Below are 19108 nucleotides of genomic sequence, written 5' to 3' on the forward strand. Positions count from 1 at the left end.
GGATAATTACTGTCATTATGCTTCCTGCTCCTTCGCTCTCTCCTTCTGCAGGAAACAAATGACTGTCCCCCAACCCTCAGTGCCCTCAGTGCAGACTTCTGGCCCCAATCAGGAAGGGGCTTCCAACCTCCCTGTGGGATCCAGGGACAGCGGTGTTGTGAGGGCCACCTTCGTAGGAGACAGGAGTGCTGTGGGGGCCCAGGCAAGTTTGGGGAAGCATCCAGAGAGGCACATGGGTTCAGCCCCCTGCTGAACAGAATGTTCTGGCTTCATCGGTGGAGCTTGGTCCTGACCCGTGAACCGCGGGTCCAGCTGGAATCCAGCTGAGGACTTCAGGACAAGCCTCGGGAGGGGCACGTGCAGTAGGAGGGGCTGACTTAGCAAAGAGCATCGCCCTATTTGGCTTCCTGGAGATCTCAGGGGCTTGAAGGAACCTCCCGGAAAATGAGCCCAGGGCCCTGGGGACCCAGCTCAGGGTGTGTGGCTAGGTGGAGCCCTGTCTCCTCACCAACCCATCGAGAAGGAACGGGAACCCATTTCACAGATTAAAAAGTGAAGGGCCAGAGAGCTTGAGTGAAAGCCAGCTGGCATGGCTGGGCCTCTCCAACTCCGGCACCTGCACTCTGGAGCCCTGAGGTTTGTGGGGACAGGTTTCCTGCCCAGTCACTTTGTTGAACTCTTTTCATTGCTTTTCTGGGGTTTTCTTGGCAGTAACTTGGCGGAAGAGCTAGACCACTGGAAGGCACGTTGGCCTCTGCTCCCGGCTTGCCTGTGACCTTGAGTGAGCTCCTCCCTAACCACTCTGTGCCTGAGCCACATCCGCTCTTTGGTGGGGACCATCACCCCATGCTGTAGAGGCTTATGGCAGAGTGAATGCTAGGAACTGGGGGTGTCCATGATAGGACTGTCATTCTGTCCATTGTTCGTGGCTCTATCCTCTCCCTTCTGCCTTAGCTAGAACTTCTAGGACAATATCATGCCCCAGGAAGCTCAGGGCTATGGGCTTAACCTGTCTAACAGAGACCCCACATAACAGTAGCTTCAGTGAGAGAGAGTCTCGGTGGCCAACCCAGGCCCAGCGCAAAAGATGGATAGCTGCCGCAGCAGGAAGGAGAGGAAGGGCAGAGGAAGGCACATTCCTTCTCTTTAAGGACACTACCCTGAAGTTGTCCCTGTCATTTTTGCTCATACCCAATTGGCCAGGACATAGTCACGTGGTCATGGTTAGCTGCAAGGGAGTTGGGGAAATATGATCGTTAGCTGGATGACAAGACGCTGCATGGCATAGGAAGTTTCTGCCACACACCTCTGGGGCTTCATCCGCACCTCCTCAAGACACATTTGAGAAATGGAAGGTACCTATCTTCAGGCCAGCCCTTCTGGGAACGGAATGGGGTCTGTACCTTTGAAGAAGCGTGGCAACAAGAGGAGGCAATGGCCTCTCTCCACTGATCTGGTCCTATACATCAAATAGGGCACCCACCTGGCTGGGCAGGATATGGACAGTGTTAAAAGCCACAGAGGCTGTAGGGTGGGGGTACGGTGCGTGGGGAAGGGTCTGCTTGGGTTTCCATATCCAGTGGGGGTTTTCCTGGAAGTTAAAATCCATGCAGGCAGACTGCTGGCTGACTGGGCTCGAAGGCACTGAAACTTCTGCAATCACAGTGTGTGGCTTGGGCACCACGGGAGGCCATTCAGACGCAGCATGCACCACCCTGGACACACAGCGAAGTGGCTGGTGGGACCTGCTTGCATGTTCTATTGTGGACATACGCATCTCATAAAACACACCATGCTCACCATGTGTAAGTGTGCGTCCCGGGCATGAGCACACTCCTGTGCCGTGCAGCCATCTCCGCCATCCAGCCATGGAACCTGTTCATCGTCCCCAACTGAAGCTCTGGCCCCGTTCAGCCGGACTCCCCACCCCTCAGCCAGGGCCCCCGCCCTTCTACTGCCCATCCCCCAGGAGTTCACGGCTCTCCTGTGAGGCCCCTCGTAGGAGTGGAATCCTACAGTGCCGGCCTCTCTGTGACTGGCTCCTTTCACTGAGTCCCATGTCCTCGAGGGTCAGCTGTGTGGGAGCCCCCCTCAGAATCGCCTTCCTTCTTTTTTTTTTTTTTTTTTTTTTTTTGAGATAGAGTCTCACTCTGTCACCCAGGCTGCAGTGCACTGGTGTGATCTTGGCTCACCGCAACCTCCGCTTCCCGGTTTCACGCAATTCTCCTGCCTTAGCCTTCCAAGTGACTGGAATTACAGGTGCCCGCTACCATGCCTGGCTAATTTTTGTATTTTTAGTAGAGATGAGGTTTTGCCATGTTGGCCAGGCTGGTCTTGAACTCCTGACCTCAGGTGATCCGCCTGCCTCGACCTCCCAAAGTGCTGGGATTACAGGCGTGAGCCACGGTGCCCAGTCAGCATGGCCTTCCCTTTGAAGGCTGAACCCTACTCCATGGCTCGGATGGACCACGTCGTGTTTATCCAGCTGCCTGTCAATGCACATAGGGCTGCATCCACCATTTGGCTCTCATGAGTACTGTGGCTATGAACTTGGGTGGACATACGTTTGCATGTTTGTGTCCCTGCTTCCAGCTCTTTGGGGCCTATACCCAGCGGGGTGGTGGGTCCTCTGGGAATTCTGGGCCAGCCCTGGAGTCTCTGAAGGCCGGCAAATGTGTGATCTCAAGCTTGGCTAGGCACCCAAATCCCCAGGGACAGGGGTGATGACTGCGTCCTGGTCGCCCTGCTTCTGAATGGAAGCCTCAGGACCCAGACTGTATTTGTAAAGTTCCCTGAGAGAGGAGGGCTGCTATAGATTAGACTGCAGAGCTGGGAGGCCTGCAGAAGGCAACCTCCTGGGCTCCTGCCACCTCCAGGCTGTTTCTCTGGGTTCCACGATCCTCCGTGGCTAACGGGGCCTTCCAATGCCTGTGTCTTTCTGTGGCACCTGGTGCCAGACAGGCGGTTGCTTTGGCCTTGCCCGCAGCCTCCAGTGGGTCTCCAAGGGGTCCCCTCCAGGACTGCCCTGCAGGGCAGAGCTTCAGGCAGGTGGGTGCATGCGGGAGTGGGGAGGAGGCGCCATGGTGACGGGTATTGTTTTTGCCCAAAGCTGTTCCAGGCATGAGAGCCACTTGGCGCGTGCACAGATTGTACCAGGAACAAGGGGGAGGAAGGAATGAAGGTGGCGGGGGAGGGGGAGTCTGCCCCTTTAAATCTGTTTTCTCGGATTTTATTTCCTTCTCTTTTCCCATCCTCCTCCCTCCACCAGCACAAGTGGAGCCATGAGGGCCCAGGAGCTGCAGCGGAGGTGCCTCTCAAATATTAATGAGGCTGTTCTCTGCCTCGGCTCCTTTCCTCCCCCTCCCTGGCTACAAGCAGGTCTTGTCCTTGGAACCCTCCTTTCCCCTCCGGGGGGTCACCAAAGTGCATCATACAGGGGGAGGGGCCGGGGGCAGACAGGAAGGGGAGGGCCTGCCGCAAGGGAAGGAAGATGTGGGGATGGGGGTTAAAGGGTCTCCCAGGTGCATACCAGCCACCAGCGTCTCCGCCTGCCTGGGATCACGCCAGGCCAGGAGAGGGCAGGGTGGCTGCCAGCCTGGGTGCCCTCCTTCCATGCGCTCTCCACTCTTGCTCCCCGGCTGGTCTGGGAGGCCACCCCAGGCCTGAACTAGGAGACCTGGGCCATGCCTCTCCCTGTCTCCTTGGCTTGCTCTCCCTGAGCCTGGAGGTGGAGAGAGACGGGGGATTATTATTTCAAGGAATCCCCGTATTATTTCAAGGAATGTCACGTTGCTAAGTGATGGGCCTCTGGATGACCGGCCCATGCTTGGTAGGCCTGTAGGGAGCAGGTGACGGACAGTCTGCTTCCAGGAGGGCCCAAGGTGGAGGGCACGTGCCCTGGTGGGCCCTCAGGCCTCCATCTCCTGCCCTCTCACCCTGAGTTCTGCTTCGAGGCCACGGCATCTGGATGGTCTGAGGCCCCAGGGGCTGCGTGTTCTCATCACTCGTGACTAGGGAGTGACTCTGGGACTGGAACTTCCTCCAGTACATGCCCCATCACCCCTGTGGGGACATATATCCACACAGACCCCAGAAACTGAAGGGGTACTCAGCCGGGGTGCAGTGGGGCTGTTTTCAGGATGGAGGATCTCCGTAAAGGTGGGTGGCTGAGCGCAGTGCAGGCTGAACCTGCTGGGGAGGCTTCTGGGGTGTCATCAGAGCGCCCCAGCAAGAGCGGCCATAACCCACCTCAAGTCACGTGGAAGGCAGGGCCGGGAGAACTACTGCAGAAACAGGAGCCTTCCTGAGCCTCGGTTTCCCCTCTGTAAGGCGGGGAGCGTTCTCCTGGCCCTTGTAGGGTGTTTCTGAGGGCTGGCATGCAGATGTGGGCTAGAAACTCAGTGTGTGATTGGGTCCTAAGGGGGCAGCCCAGGAGTGGAGGTGCTCCCACTTAGAAAGTGCCCAGCCTTCTGGAGGGTGCTGGGCTGCCCAAGGCCTGAAGGAAGTCCATGGGGGACTAAGTTGGAGGTGCTGGGAGAGCCCCCAAAGCCCAGTTAGGGGTGGCCAGGGAGGGACAACACAGGGGAAAGAGGGCCCCTGGGTTTCTGGCCAGGTGGGTTTGAGTCACTGGGTGGGGAGCAGGCACTGTGTGTGAACCTAGCAGGGAGGTGAGGGTGTCTGAGCCCTGCTGGAGGGCAGAGTCCTGAAGGTGGCTGAGTAATGGGCCTGGACTTGGCCATCCCCTCCAGCAGCGCCCAGAGGCATCCGCCAGGGACCCCCTTGGCTGTCTCCCCCAGCGAGGCCGGACAGTCTGTGTGGGGATGGCGCAAATGCTGGAAGGTGCGAGGTTCTTTTAAGCCAATTAAGGTCAGAAAGATGAAAGAGCACAGAAATGGTATGTGCCCTGCCCTTTTGGTGTCTACAGGCCGTTCTCGGCAGCCAGCCCAGGCCGGAAACTCTGTCAGGCCTGCAGAACTGATAGGCGTAGTGACTTCGGTTCTTGGCCATTTCAGTGATGGCTGCTGTCTTTAGTGGGAATCAGGGAGGCCATTGCCCAGGCTTACACAGAACCCAGGGAAAGCAGAGTATATGCCATATGGTCTCTACAGCAGCTGACAGTCAGTCTATATGGGCCTTACTTTAACTGATGGCTCCTGTGTCCCTTGTAGCCTATCGCATTCATGAAGACGATGAGAATTAGCAAAGCACCCCCACCCAACCCTGTACTCCAGGATGGAGACTCCACCTCCCAGGGCTCCAGGCTCCTCTTTGTGGGCCAGGCCCCCATTCCCTCCTTCCTTGAGGCCCCCGGCCCCATACAGCCGCTCCATCACCACGTGTCTCAAAGAGCTCAGGACCCAGCTCGTGGGAGACAGGCTCACAGATCACTGCAACGCCAAGCAGAGTGAAACAGGAATGGGTCGTGGGATTATAGACTCAGGCGCAATCAATTTTGGCTAGGGAACTGGCAGAGACTCCTGGAGAATGTTCCACTTGAATTGTGACTAAGAGGATTCGTCAGAGGTCAGCAGGTGGAGCTCAGAACTGGCAGGGCTGTGCAGCTGCGGCAGGAGCGGAGCTGGGAGGTGCGCAGAGGGAATCTGGCACCTGAACCAGGGAAAGTGGTGACTCACAGTAGGGTCGTGACCACTGGCCAGACTGGAGGGAGACCTACCAGGTTGTGCACAGGACACAGAGCTTGCTTGGGGGGGATCCTGAGGTGGGGAGGGCCAGCAGGGCCAGCCGAGAAGAAGGAACTTGACCCCGGGATTGTGGCAGAGGGGAGGACTCCTCCTTGCCCACTGCCCACCCCATGAGTCACTGTGGGTCCACTCAGCCACAGCCATGGCCGTACTAGTCAGGACGACCTGGTGTGGTTCTGTCTGGGCCACCCCTGTGGGGTCAGGGGCAGGGACCAGGAGGGGAGGACAGACCTGGCCTTGAGCACATACCAGGGTGATCATGTTACCCAAGAGCCCGCCAGACAAGCCATTCACTCTGTCACTCCCTGTGGGCACAGAGCTTGAACCTGACAGTTGCACCAAGTAGCTGCATAGTGGGAATGTTGAGGCATGAGGCAACTGGAGCCCAGGGAAGCAAAGGTCCTGGGGCAGGGAGGGGAGGCGGTCTCAAGACGATGAGCAGTCGGAAGCACTGCCCTCCCTATGCACGCAGCTGTCCTCTGGCTCTGCCGCTTCCCCAAGCCAGCCTGTTTCTCACATTCACAAAAGCAGCTACAATTCGTCTACACAGCGCCCCCAGAAGGAGTCCTCACTGCCTGGGACAGCTCTGCTTGCTGTCCCAGCCCCCTCTCCCCAGCTGTCACACCTTCCAGTCTTCTCTCCCCATGCCTGTCCCCAGCTGCAACCTCACAGTTCTTGGCCCCAAGGCCTGCTGCTTTCTTTGTCCCAGCTGGAGAGGGACGGGGTTAGTTGAGACTTATCGAGTGCCAGGCATGTAGTAGCTGCATATCTCCCAAAAGTGAAGGCTGCTTCGTGTGGAAAATGTTGCGAGATTAAACGTGGGCCCTCATTTCCAGGGGATCCTTCTGAGCCAGGAGCTTCCCCAGAGACGAGGGGTCAGGGCCCCACTGAGCTGCCATTTCAGTTCCATGAGGATGTGGCGGGCTTAGCACGTGGCCCTGGGAGATGCTTCCACTTCTGCTCGGGCCACGAAGGAGTGGAGAGAGACAAGCTGCGGAGGGCACAGCAGGCTCGGTGGTGGGGGAGGGGGACCCGCCAAATACTGTGATGGCTGCAGGAGGAGCAGCCTGGGTGCTAGCGGGTCATTGGATAAGGTGAGGGGGACAGGGAGAGGGAATGACAACTTTGCGATACTCGGCTGCCGCCTGGCTGTTTTCACTGTGGGGAGACCTTAGCTCCTTACCTTGTCATGTGGAGGGAAAAAGGGCATGGAGGGGAGTGGGTGGCACTATGCTGTGGGCTGGGTCATTGGCAGACTCGCCAGCGACCTGTGGCTGCTTCGGCTTTCTTTTCCTCCCCTCCTCAGCCACTCCCTTTATCCCTCCCTCTTCTCCCTCCCTCCATCCCCCTTTCCCTCCCTCTCTTTGCCCCTCCCTCTTGTCCCTCTCTCCCCTCCCCTCTCTCCCACCCTCCCTCCAGGCCTCCTCCTTTCCTCGCCCTGGGCCCCCCAGGCACCCTCAGGGCCACAGAAACTGAGCCACTAAACCTGCACCAGAAGACCACCAGGGACTCATAGCATTACAGCCGCAGCTCACGTGTCTTCACCAGACGAGAGCAGGGAATGAGCCGGGCTGGACAAGCCCAGGACTCGTGGTGGGGTATGGGCAAGACCAGCCGCTGACCAGTCCCAGCATGCTGTCCTCACTCCAGCCTGTGTTCCCAGTGGATTCGGAGGCAGTGAGGGCCTCTGCCTCCCAGCTAGCTAGTGTTGGCCAAGGCAGGGTCCCGACAGCACGCACCAACACTTCCCCTTCCCCACCTGGCCAAGCCCAGCCTGGGAGGGGAATTTTGCACTTCGTTGATCATGGCACAGACCGAGCGCAGATTTGCAGACACTATTTTAGAAGATGGGACCTCAGTTTTGTCTCAATTACGCCTTACTCCTTCTCCCCAGGTGTCCACGCTTAGCAGCTTTCCCACCACTGCCAAACCTTGCCCAGGCACTGGGACCGTGGGTGGCCGCCTGGCCCTAGCTGCGGCTGAGCCGAGCTTGCACCTGTGAGGAGGCCTGACAGGCAGCATGGGTGACATGGCCAATAGTTCCATCGAGTTCCACCCCAAGCCCCAGCAGCAGCGGGAGGCCCCCCACGCTGGAGGCTTTGGGTGCACGCTGGCAGAGCTGCGCACCCTCATGGAGCTGAGAGGGGCCGAGGCACTGCAGAAGATCGAGGAGACCTACGGGGACGTCAGCGGGCTCTGCCGGAGGCTGAAGACCTCGCCCACAGTGGGTAAGTGTGCCACCCAGCCCTCCCCCCAGCCTTCAGAGAGGCATCCTGCAAGTGTCCTTACCCCCAAGGCTGGCCAGGGTCAAAGGCCACCTGTGCCCCTCCTCAGCCATTTTCCTTGAGCGGGAGAGGTCCCAGGCAACCTGGGTCTTTAGGGGGTGTGACCTGACCCCTCTTCCCCACACCTTCGAAATCAGCAGTTCTCCACTCTATAGAGCCAGGTAGAGGAGGCGGAGATAGGAACCTCATGGGACGCACACACGGGCTCCTAACGGAAACCCCTCTGAGCAGCGGGCTAGGGCAGGAGGAAGAAGGCAGCCCTGACTGCACAGTCGGGGGTTCCTGGTATGCTCAACCCTGTGTTCAGTTAAGGGGGATCAGAACAGGAAGAAGCGGGCAGGGTGCAAGCCTTTGGCGCTTGGGGTGGCTGGGGCCTCTCCTGGGAAGAGAGAGGATGGCCTGGAGATGGCACAAGGCCATTTGGGTCCGGCAGAAAGGGCTGGCTGAAGGAGGCCCAGGAGTGTTGATCAGAGGTACAAGCGTAGGAGGGCTTCAGTCTCACTGCTGAGGGGGCTCTAGAAAGCCCAGTGAGCACTGTCTAGAAGGATCCGGGGTGGAGGTCTGGGGTGGAGGCCTGACAGTCCCTGTGGGAGGCGTTGCCCCACCCGGCCTTGTGCAGCCTGCCCACCTGGTTGCTGGGGTCTGCCATGAAGCGGGGACCCCCAGGGGCCAGACCCAGACCCAGATTCCAGGAGCCGCAGCATTCTCTGGCCTAGCTGTCCCATGCCTGGCAGGGCTGCTGGGACGATCCCAGCCTGGTGCTAGGTCTGTACCCCAGCCAGCGCAAGCGGATTTGATCCGCTACCTGTCAGGGCAGCGCCTGGGCCCACCTGTCTCCTCTGCTCCCAGCCTCGCGGCTCCCCAGCGCCTCTAGCCTCTCACTCTGCCCTCACCCCAACCCAGAGACCATTCTCCTGTGACTCTGGCCTCCTCGGCCCTTCTGTCTGCCGGTGGCATGCCGGCTGCAGGGAGGAGTGGGGATGGAGGAGGGGGGCTTCGGGCCATGTCAGGAACTCCAGGTCGGCCTGGGTCTCCCTAGCTTTGCCCTGGAGCTGATGCGCCCATCACACCCTGCCTCTGCTGCACACGCCCACACCGTGCAGCTGCTTGGGGCCGATGGCTCCGCTCCACTCCCGACTGTCTCTTGCCTTCCCTCCTCCTTGCCCAGCCCCCAGGAGGCTGGGTGGAGGGCCATTTAGCCACAAGGGCTCTGGCCTCTCCTAGATCAAAGGAAGCAGATGGGCCTCAGCTGGCTGCTCTTCCCCTGTCTGCCAGGCCTTGTTAAATATTTAAAATGTCAAGGCCCCTGGGAACCTGCCAGATTCTACCACGGAGCTCAGGAGCTCTCGCGTGCCTTTGGAGGCGGGGGCACAGAGTAGGGCAGGTGCACAGGTGGGTGTCTTAGCCTCTGATGGGCTTCCAAGCGCCTCGGTCCCCAAGGCCACAGGGAGCCAGCCAGGCCTGGACCTGCTGCCCGAAGAATGAGCAGCAGAGAACCGGCCCCTCCCTTCTTCAACCCTCAAGGTCCTCTGGTTCAAGCTGTCTGGATGCCAAGAGTGGGTGACTCGATCCCCACATCCCCCAGCCCAGCCATGTGCCTGGACCCTGTTACTGAGACGCGCCTGCCCCTCATTCCTCAGACACAAGGGCCTGAGCCATGGGGGCAGCTGGCTTCATTGCATCCCAGGCCCCATGCCAAGCCCCTGGCAAGGTGGGCAGACTAGGGGCTGGGCAGGAGGCAGGCACACCCCCTTGGGCAGGTGCTTTCTGGCGTGTGGCACATTGCGGGAAGGGGACTATCTTCTGGCGGTCCGCTCATCAATCCATTCCCCTCTGCCTTGGGAGCACTCCAAGAGGATTCCAGAACCATCCTGGAAACCGTGCTGCTGTTGTCAGGAAACGTGGGTCTCAGGCTGAACTGAGAGGTGGGTTTGCCCGGGAACCTGGCCTTGCCCGGCCTCCCTCTGGGCTCCACAGGACTAGCTGGAAGCCAGCACAAGATGCTCCTAATCCAATTCTGATGGCATCTGGCCTCTGTTCCAGGCAGGCCACCCATCTGTGTCCATGCCACCGGCCAGCCCCTGCCCCCACGCCCTGGACCTGGACTGCCTGCAGGCCTGCTGGTGGAGCATGTGCTCAGGGCCAGAGGGGCCGCAGCTGTGTTCCTCCTCCCCATCAGTGGATGCTGCGGTGGGGCAGTCATCAGGACCCCAAGCCCACAGGAAGGCTAAGACCAGGGCCAGGTCGAGGGCAGCTGCCATGTAGCCAAGGAGGGACAAGCCAGGCTACAGCTGCAAGGGCAGGTCGAGGCCAAGGGAGAGGCTGACCAGGGTGAGAGAGCTCTCAGGGACGAACTGGGCATGTGAGGCGGGGCAGGCAGGAGACAGACTCACATGGAGGCTCCAGGCTAAGGGCAGTGGAAACACCAGGGGTCTCGGGAGCCCTCTCCTTCCCCTCTCCTCCCCCTCCCCCTCCCCAGAGGTCCTGAGGTTAGCATGTGCTTGTTCTCAAGTCACTGGGGGGGTCTTGTACTCCCGAGTACTGACCCCACCTGGCTTAGCTCCTGTCATTCCGGGAGACAGTCCCAGTCCAGAGTGAGGCGCACAGCCCTCAGTTGGGTCCCTGGTCCCCAGCCCCTCCCCACCACCCAGGAGATAAGGTCCAGCGTCACCCCCAGGCTCCCAATTGGGGCAAGCTCGGGTCTCAGCAAGAGGTCTTCAGCTCCTGAAGAAACCTGAGCCAGGGGGAGAGAGGCAGGCACAGCTGTGGCTCTTCTAGGTGGGGAGGGCACCTGTGGCCAGTGCCTAGCCAGGTCGAATGAGCCGCGGCTGCTTGGGGGGTGGCTTCTGTTCCACCATGGCCGGGGCCTCCCCTGCCCTCCTCAGAAGCGCCACGGTTAGCCCCTGTTCTGCAGTCATCCAGGGGGTCTTGTGTGCCTTCCCAGACCAACTGTGAGTGCCCCACGGGCTGGGGCAGAGCTATCTGGCCACCTTGTCCCTGCAGCAGATGGCAGCATGAGGCCAGCTGGACAGGGCTGGGAGCGGCAAGCTGCTGTTTGTCCACTAGGTGTCAGTGTGGGTCTGGTCACCGCCCAGGACAGCCCTGGGCACTGGGTGAACGCAGCGCAGGAGGGCTTGGAATCAGCCAGGGCTGAGAATCCCGGGCCGAGGGCGGCCCCATGTGGGGAGACAGTGTCATCCCACACTCCTGCCCCAGGAGAAGGTGGCTGAGTGGGTGTCCATGCCTCGATGCCAGTCATACATGTAAGCCTCCTTCAGGCCAAGGAAGGCTGAGGAGCGAGTGTCTTCAAGGATGACAAGTGACAGAATTGGATAGGGACAGGTGGCTCTGATTGTGAGAGCAAGGACAATTCAGGGGCTTCTGAGTGGCTCTGGGTGTCATTCAAGTCACCATTTAGACAAGCACTTACATAGCCCAGCGGACTCAGAGGACACAGCGCGGGCCAGCATCCCTTGGCTGCGAGCCCCAGCTGAGGGCTTGAAGTTGGCCCTGGAACCGCATGAGAACCGAGGCAGCTGTGTCCTGACAGCCCTGTGCTCGCCGGGTCCTATCAGGCCATGTAGGCTCTATGCTGACCTGGACCGCAGGCCAGAGGACTGACTGATGGGCACCGGGCCCTCCCCACCTCCAGCCTCAGTGGCCTTGCCTGCACCCTGCAAGGAGCAGCTGATGAGCAGCCCAGGGGCAGTGTCCCGATCCCTTGGCACTTACCATGCTCATGCCCCCATCCTTCAGGTCCCACTCGCCCTCTTTGCAGGCTGTTCCTGCCCCCACAGATTGGGCTGTGCGACCTTGCCAGTCTTTGGGACTGGCTGGCCCCATCTTACAGAGCTGGGGAGGGGGGCTTTGGTGAGAAGCCTGAGCAGGAAATTCATAGGCTGGGAGCTGGAGAGGTGTTTCCAGACGGGGCATAGCCCTGGCCTAGTCTTTGGTGTCTGCTTGAAGCCAGGCTGGTGCCATCCCTGCCTCCCCTGATTGGTGACCCTCCCCATGTCTCCACTAAAGTCCCCTGGACACTCGCTCCCTCCCCAGGGGACAGTTGGCTGTTCTCCTCTGTCCTGTATCCTGGCAACCCTTGGCTGTACTTGGCCATACCCTGCTGGGTCCCCTCTATGCTCCCCTTGTTGGGTCCTGTCCCCTGCCTTCCAGTGACCCCTCTGTGGTAGTGTGAAGGTGGCCAGGACAGCACAGGGACCTGGGACCTGCTGGAGTCTGGGAGCCTCCTGGCCTGTTTTGTCATCTGCATGTCAGGAGAAGGGTGGGTAGCATCCCTTCCTCATGCTAGGGACTCCCTGTGACAGCAGCCAGAGAGCTGCATGCTCGCCTCCCCAGTGGTCTGCAGAAAGGCTCGTGCCACAGGCCTGTGCAGTTCTTGCCTTCTGAGAGCTTACTGTCTAGAGGGAGAGCCAGGCGCTGGCCAGGCGGCCCCAAAGGGCTGCTCCCACTCCAGGAGCAGTCAGGCAGGGCCACATAGGAGGCCTGGGACACACAGGCCCTGCTGGTCCCATCCCATCCTCTCCTCTGTGCTTCCCGGGCACTGTGCAGGCCTGGCGGACAACACCAATGACCTGGAGAAGCGCAGGCAGATCTACGGGCAGAACTTCATCCCGCCCAAGCAGCCCAAGACTTTCCTGCAGCTGGTATGGGAGGCCCTGCAGGACGTCACCCTCATCATCCTGGAGGTGGCTGCCATCGTCTCCCTGGGCCTCTCATTCTACGCACCGCCAGGAGAGGAGAGTGAAGGTGAGGGCCAGGGCCTGCACTGGAAGCAGGGACAGGAATGGGACTTGAGGTGAGGGGAGGGTCACAGGATGTCGAGACCCCAGTGACAGGGCTCTCTGTGACATCTCCTCCACCGCTTCTCTTCTGTCCTCGGCACAGCTTGCGGGAATGTGTCAGGAGGCACAGAAGATGAGGGCGAGGCAGAGGCTGGCTGGATCGAGGGGGCTGCCATCCTGCTGTCCGTCATCTGTGTGGTGCTGGTGACGGCCTTCAATGACTGGAGCAAGGAGAAGCAGTTCCGAGGCCTGCAGAGCCGGATTGAGCAGGAGCAGAAGTTCACGGTCATCCGGAATGGGCAGCTCCTCCAGGTCCCCGTGGCTGCGCTGGTGGTGGGGGACATTGCCCAGGTCAAGTACGGTGAGTACCCCGGTCTTCACCCACCCTGTCAAGGAAGCTCAGCTCTCATTTCCGGGGAGGGTGGACCAGAGGAGAGCCCCAGCACAGGTTCTCCCTGTGAAGTGGCTGTGGTAACCTGCAGGAAGCCGGAGGTGGGGGAGGTGGGGGGGCACAGGACGGCAAAACAGGAGAGTTTCAGACGCAGCAGGACCCCCAAGAAGCAACTGTTCCCACAGCCTCCACCGAGGGCTTCCCCCATACAAAGGGTGCAAATGACCTTGTTCCCTAGGAGTAGGACGACACGGCTAGGTGTGGGTGTTTCCCCCCCAGAAGGAGAGGGACTCCCAAGTCCCTCTTCTGGGTGACCCACGGCACCTGATAGGGCCTCCCCTGGTGCAGCCGGGAGGAGGCAGTGGGGAGAAGGCGTCTGCTTCCCGTTGCTTTAGGAGACCTGCTGCCAGCCGATGGCGTGCTCATCCAGGCCAACGACCTCAAGATCGACGAGAGCTCCCTGACAGGCGAGTCTGACCACGTGCGCAAGTCAGCTGACAAAGACCCCATGCTGCTCTCAGGTGAGGGCCACCCTCCCAGCCAACCTGGCACCAAGGGGCATTGGCAGCCATGTGGCCCAGCATCCTGTCCAAGCCCTCTGCTGGGCTTGGCCTCCACCAGGGAGAATATGCAGTGGGGGTAGTGTTCCCTTTCCAGAAGGTTCCAACGTAGCCCAGTGTTTATCCCAGTTGGAAACGTACTATGAAACTGGACAGGAAGGCTGGAGGCCCTGTGCGGGAGGAGGCTTCAGCCTAGGTTTAAGACGGACACAACCTCTAGAGGCCCAGACGCCGCATCCCTGCTTCCGGGATACCCTGGCAATCAAGCTGTAGCACTGAATATGGACCCCACCGGGTGATGCAAATTCCTGTCTCAGTCTCTGTGTTGCTGTGCCAGGCACTCATGTCATGGAAGGTTCTGGAAGAATGGTGGTGACTGCTGTTGGCGTGAACTCCCAGACAGGCATCATCTTCACACTGCTTGGAGCTGGCGGAGAGGAAGAAGAGAAGAAGGATAAGAAAGGTAGCACTGGTGGGGGCCTCCTTCCACGCAGCCCATTTTCCCCTTGTGGGCCCGTGCAATTAGGAACTCAGGGAGAGCCAAGTGGGTGGGAGGCCAGGTCCTCTCTTATGATTCTCCTTAGGGACTCCTCTTCTGAGGATTTTCCCCCGGAGAGCTGGCAGGCCAAGAGCCCCTCCAGTGCTATGGATGGGAGCTTCCCTGAAACCACCATCCCCAAAGGCTTCGGGACCCCATGCCTGCCTGGGCATGAATGGGGTCAGAGGGACAGGGGCTGCGAGGACCCTCGTGCCCACCCTCAGGGCCCATGCCCAGTAAGGTACCACAGATCCCAGGCCTGCATGGGAGGCAGTCAGGGAGGTGGGGGTCAGAGGTCAGAGGAGACTGGGACAGGTAAGGGCAGGGCCACCCGCCTGTGGGTGGTGCCACTGCCCTGAGGCTTACAAATCTATGCAAGCCTGCGCCAGAAGGGCCCATTACTTGCCCTGTGGCTGGAGTTGCCACTGTCAGGCCCTGCAGTGGGCAGAGTCATCAGATTCTCGAACCTGAGGACTGTTCAGGGAGGCCCTGATGGACAAGATCAAATGGCTGCACGGCCCCTTCTGGCCTCTTCTGCAGCCGAAACAGGGTAGGGAGCCACGCTGAAACGGGAAGGCTCTGCTTCCTGCCAGGGGCCTGCAGCCAGGGCTCTGGGGCCAGTGTGTAGGGCATGGGGGCCAGGGTCAGGCAGTCAGGACCCGGGGAAAGATCAGTCTTGAGCCCCAAGCCCTTGCTCCTGTGGCCTAGAAGCTTTGATGAGCCCCGCCTTCTGGCAGCCTGGGCCTGTGTCTCCCTGCACAGGCTCCTCTTGGTGGCACCAAGTCCCATGTCCCTGTAGGACTTAGTGCAGTGTCCCACCCCAGTGAATGCCCTGGGGGTGCACAGGCAGATAGGTGACTCTGGGCCTCGTCCAGTCTGGGCTGGAGTCCCGAGGCCTCTATTCCAGGAAGCCCAGCTGCCCCTGCCTGGGCTGTGTCCCCATGCCTTGCACACAGGGCCCTCTCCCATGCCCACGGGAACCCGTGCTCCTCTGGAGTCCCTGGGCACCTTTCCCAGCCTCTTACCTTTTCTGTCCCTTAAATGAGTGTGTCTTTCCTAACTGTTCCAGGCCTCTCCTCTTTGAAATTAACAAGACCATATAGCCCTTCCCAGGCCCCACCTACCCCTGCTCTCCAGGCCCTCAGGCTGTGCTACTTAGGAGTCAGAGCTAGAGGGCTTCCCGGAGGAAGGGACCCCTAAGGGGTCCCTGAAGGGAGAGCAGCAGATGGCAAGCTGGAAAGAGGATAGCCGCAAGACCAGAGGGCTCCCTGCTCACCCTTCCCGTCGCTCCCCCACATCCTGGTTGGTTGGTGCGGCCTGCCAGGCATACACCCAGGATCTGTCCCTCCTGCCTGCACCCAACCCCCTGTTTCTTGTCTCTTGACCTTGATTCCCACACACCTTTCTCCAGGTGTCCTTCCACTCCTCACCTTCCCCCACTCCTGTGTCTTCTGGCCAGGCCAGCAATGCTCATCCCTCCTCCAGAGGCCTCCCAGGGTCTGTGTGCAGGCTGGGTCTATAGTCCATGCTTACTTCAGGCCCCCATGGCTCCAAGGCTCTGCCATCTCCCCTGCTGTGCTGCGGGGTCATCACATTACCATCCTATGTCCATAGGGGTCTCCCCTCCCTGCAAGAAGGCCCTTTGTGCCCACAGGAACCCTGGGTGGAGAGGGCCTGATCAATGCCCCAGCCCTGGCTGAGTGGAGGGCCTCTCCCTGCTCTCTGGGGACCCCAGACCCCAACCCCAACTGCCTGGGAGCCACCTGGCACCATCTGTATCCCTGGATGCCCAGTGACATAAGTCATTGGGTGGAAACTGAGCACAGCTGCTCGGTTCGATTCTAGAGCTGGGGCCAGTGTGGATGTGGGGCACCTACCACCTGAGCCCACTTGGGGCCCAGACCGGCCTTCCAGTGCTGCTGCGAGCTGGTGCTCAGGCAGGCACTCCCGTGCAGTGGCCCTAGGTTGACCAATGAACTAAAAGCACTTGGGTCGGTGACAGAGCAAGACTCATCACACACACACACACACACACACACACACACACACACACACACTGAGCTAACTGCAGGCTGTAGCTGCAGGGAAAACTGGTCCCTAGGAATAAGTCTTATTCCTTCGTCCCTTTAAAATACACACTGGGGCTGGGCGCAGTAGCTCATACCTGTAACCCCAACACTTTGACAGGCCAAGGCGGGAGGATCACATGAGGTCAGGAGTTCAAGACCAGCCTTGCCAACATGGCGAAACCCCATATCTATTAAGCATACAAAAATTAGCCCGGCTTGGTGGTGTGCACCTGTAATCCCAACTACTTGGGAACTTAAGGCAAGAGGGTCGCTTAAACCTGGGAGGTAGAGGTTGCAGTGAGCTGAGATCAAGCCACTGCACTCCAGCCTGGGTGACAGAGCAAGACATCACACACACACACACACACACACACACACACACACACACACACACTGAGCTAACTGCTGGCTGTAGCTGCAGGGAAAACTGGTCCCTAGGTCAGGGCAGCTGGGTGCTCTCTGCCCAGTTTCCAGGGGTTGGGGCCATCTAAGTGTACCCCTTTAGCTGCTTTACAGGTCCCAGCTTCTGGGAACCTCCCACTGCCAGCCCTGTGTGACCCAGGGCCCATCCAGGGCTGGCTTTAGGGGTTCACTGTAGGTGACTGTGTTCTGGGAGGTGGTGACGGGGTGAGCCTGGAGAGGCAGGGCATGCAGAAGGTGCCGCAGTACGCAGTGCTCAGGGCCACCAGCAAGCAGGCCCCTCCTCCCTACCCCCTCTGCCATGTGCCCCAGGCTGTGCTGTGCTGTGCATGTCCATGCCACACGGTGTCCTCAAGCCTTCGTGTCTGTCATCCCTCTTCCATTGTAGGCAAGCAGCAGGATGGGGCCATGGAGAGTAGCCAGACCAAAGGTAACGTGCGCCGCTGCTCGGGCGCCACTGGCTTGGAGCCCTAGGGGTGGGCTGGTGGAGGGCGTGCTGCGGGGGAAGGGTCACCTGCCTTGGTGGCAGGAGCAGCACTTGGAGACCAGGTAAGTGGGTTGCACAGTCCCATCCTGGTGCAGAGGTAGGAGAGGGCATGCTCCTGGCATCCTGGCCACAAACACAGCCACCTACAGGAGACCTTAGCCCAGCACGGGTGTAAGGATCACCTGTAAGTGGGCACTCCAGGTCCACTATGGCCAGATGAGGAAACTGAAGCCCAGAAGAGCTAACTCGCCTGAAGCTCTGGGTACCAGTCAGGGTGTTTCCCAAGCCAGCTTCCTTTCAGCCAAGTCTGTGGACCTGGGAGACAGAGTGATCCACCAAGACCCAGAGACCTGACTCTCCTCTCAGCCCCAGACGACTGGCAGGTGCCGACACCCCGGGGCTGTGAGGCTCAGGAAGCAGGAGAAGGGGAGTTGGGGAGGCCAGTGTGGCCCACAGAGGAGATGTTGCCCAATGCTCTAGGTGCTGGAACTCCACAGGGACAAGGCAGCTCCTGGCCCTAGGAAGGTCACAGGCAGAGAGACAACCAGGCAATGCCCAGCGTTGGGTTTGGGAGGGCACTGGGGGCAGCCTGATGGCTGAAGCCCTGGGTTGAGAAGGTGGCAGCAGGTGGGGTGCAAAGCTAGAGGGGCCCAGCTGGGTGGGGCATTGCGTCCTGAAGCCCCTGGGAAGAGGAGCCATGGCAAGTAGCCTTGGGCTGCCAGGTGAGCAGGAGTAAGAGGAGGCAGAGGTGGTGGCGGTACCAGAGTATCGAGGGAGAAAGACGAGTCTGCTGCCCCCAGTTGGCTGTATCAGTCCTGGGGTTGAAGAGGAGGTAGGGTGGCCAGGATTACTCTGGGCCATGGAGTGGGTGCAGCCGGAGCTTGGTGGGGAGGGAGATGAGGAAGTGACAGAGGCAGAGGACTGGGCAGAGGAGGGAGCCAGAGCGGAGGGCATACCGCCACCATGTTGACGGTAGTGCGAATGAGGAGCACAGGACCCACAGGGAAGGAGGGAGAGGAGCCGTCTGTCTGCTCCAGGGAGAGGCGGGGAGGGTGCTGGAGGGACAGATGGAGCCTGAGCAGGTGCAGGGCTGGCTGGTGGGAGGACAGTGCACGGGGCTACTGGGCCTCCCTGAAGGAGGTGTGAGGTGACTCGGACACCAGTAGGCAGATGAGTCAGCTCAGGGTTCTGGAATATTCCATGGGACACAGCCCTCTGCTCTCAGGTATTATTTGGGGCATTCCTTGTGCTGTGTCTGTCCTCCCTTCTCCCGAGAGAACCATCTCTGTCTCACCTAGAACAGTGCTGGAGCCACCCCACCCACGCTGAGAGGGCCTGGGCTTAGGAGGCGGGAGAAAGGAAGTGGGTGGACTTGGCAATAAGAAAGCGCCACTGAATCCTGCATCCTCTCTGTGGTGTGGAATGTCTTTCCCCATGAAAGTCCCTTGTAACCCCTTCTCCCCAGCCAGGCTCTAACCTTGGCGATGGGGTTCCTCTGTGTGCAGCTAAGAGGCAGGATGGGGCAGTGGCCATGGAAATGCAACCCCTGAAGAGTGCGGAGGGTGGGGAAATGGAGGATCGGGAGAAGAAGAGAGCCCGCGCACCCAAGAAAGAGAAGTCTGTTCTTCAGGGGAAGCTCACGAAGCTAGCCGTGCAGATCGGGAAAGCAGGTAGGGACGGCAGGCAACTGGACATGGAAGATGCTGGGCTCCTGGAGATGAGCCCAGGCTGTGCAGAGTGAGGTGGAACCAGGCAGCCAGAGGCATAGGCCAGGGCCGGCAATGGCCATCAGGGCCTGGCACAGCCCTTCCTTAGCGAGCATAAATCCCAGACCCTTGACCAAAGCCCTGGGTCACA

The 19108-nt window shown here is 59.9% G+C and overlaps 1 protein-coding gene across 20 annotated transcripts in view; it reads left to right on the forward strand.

The window, feature by feature from the left end:
• ATP2B3 (ATPase plasma membrane Ca2+ transporting 3) overlaps window positions 1-19108 on the forward strand; it is a 59700-nt gene that overhangs the window by 8970 nt on the left and 31622 nt on the right. For 8 of the 20 annotated variants that reach the window (XM_035288024.3, XM_035288014.3, XM_035288018.3 and 5 more), the window contains exons 2-8: window positions 7597-7930; window positions 12554-12751; window positions 12890-13147; window positions 13573-13698; window positions 14075-14200; window positions 17153-17194; window positions 18721-18921. In XM_035288024.3, coding sequence (XP_035143915.1) covers window positions 7723-7930; window positions 12554-12751; window positions 12890-13147; window positions 13573-13698; window positions 14075-14200; window positions 17153-17194; window positions 18721-18921 — 1159 coding nt within the window. In that variant the 5' untranslated portion in view covers window positions 7597-7722. The remainder of the gene's footprint in view (window positions 1-7596; window positions 7931-12553; window positions 12752-12889; window positions 13148-13572; window positions 13699-14074; window positions 14201-17152; window positions 17195-18720; window positions 18922-19108) is intronic. The other 12 variants (XM_035288025.3, XM_035288016.3, XM_035288020.3 and 9 more) reach the window with 2 other exon arrangements.

The sequence above is a fragment of the Callithrix jacchus genome, chromosome X, assembly GCF_049354715.1.
Source record: "Callithrix jacchus isolate 240 chromosome X, calJac240_pri, whole genome shotgun sequence".
In the NCBI taxonomy this organism is placed as follows: domain Eukaryota; kingdom Metazoa; phylum Chordata; class Mammalia; order Primates; family Cebidae; genus Callithrix; species Callithrix jacchus.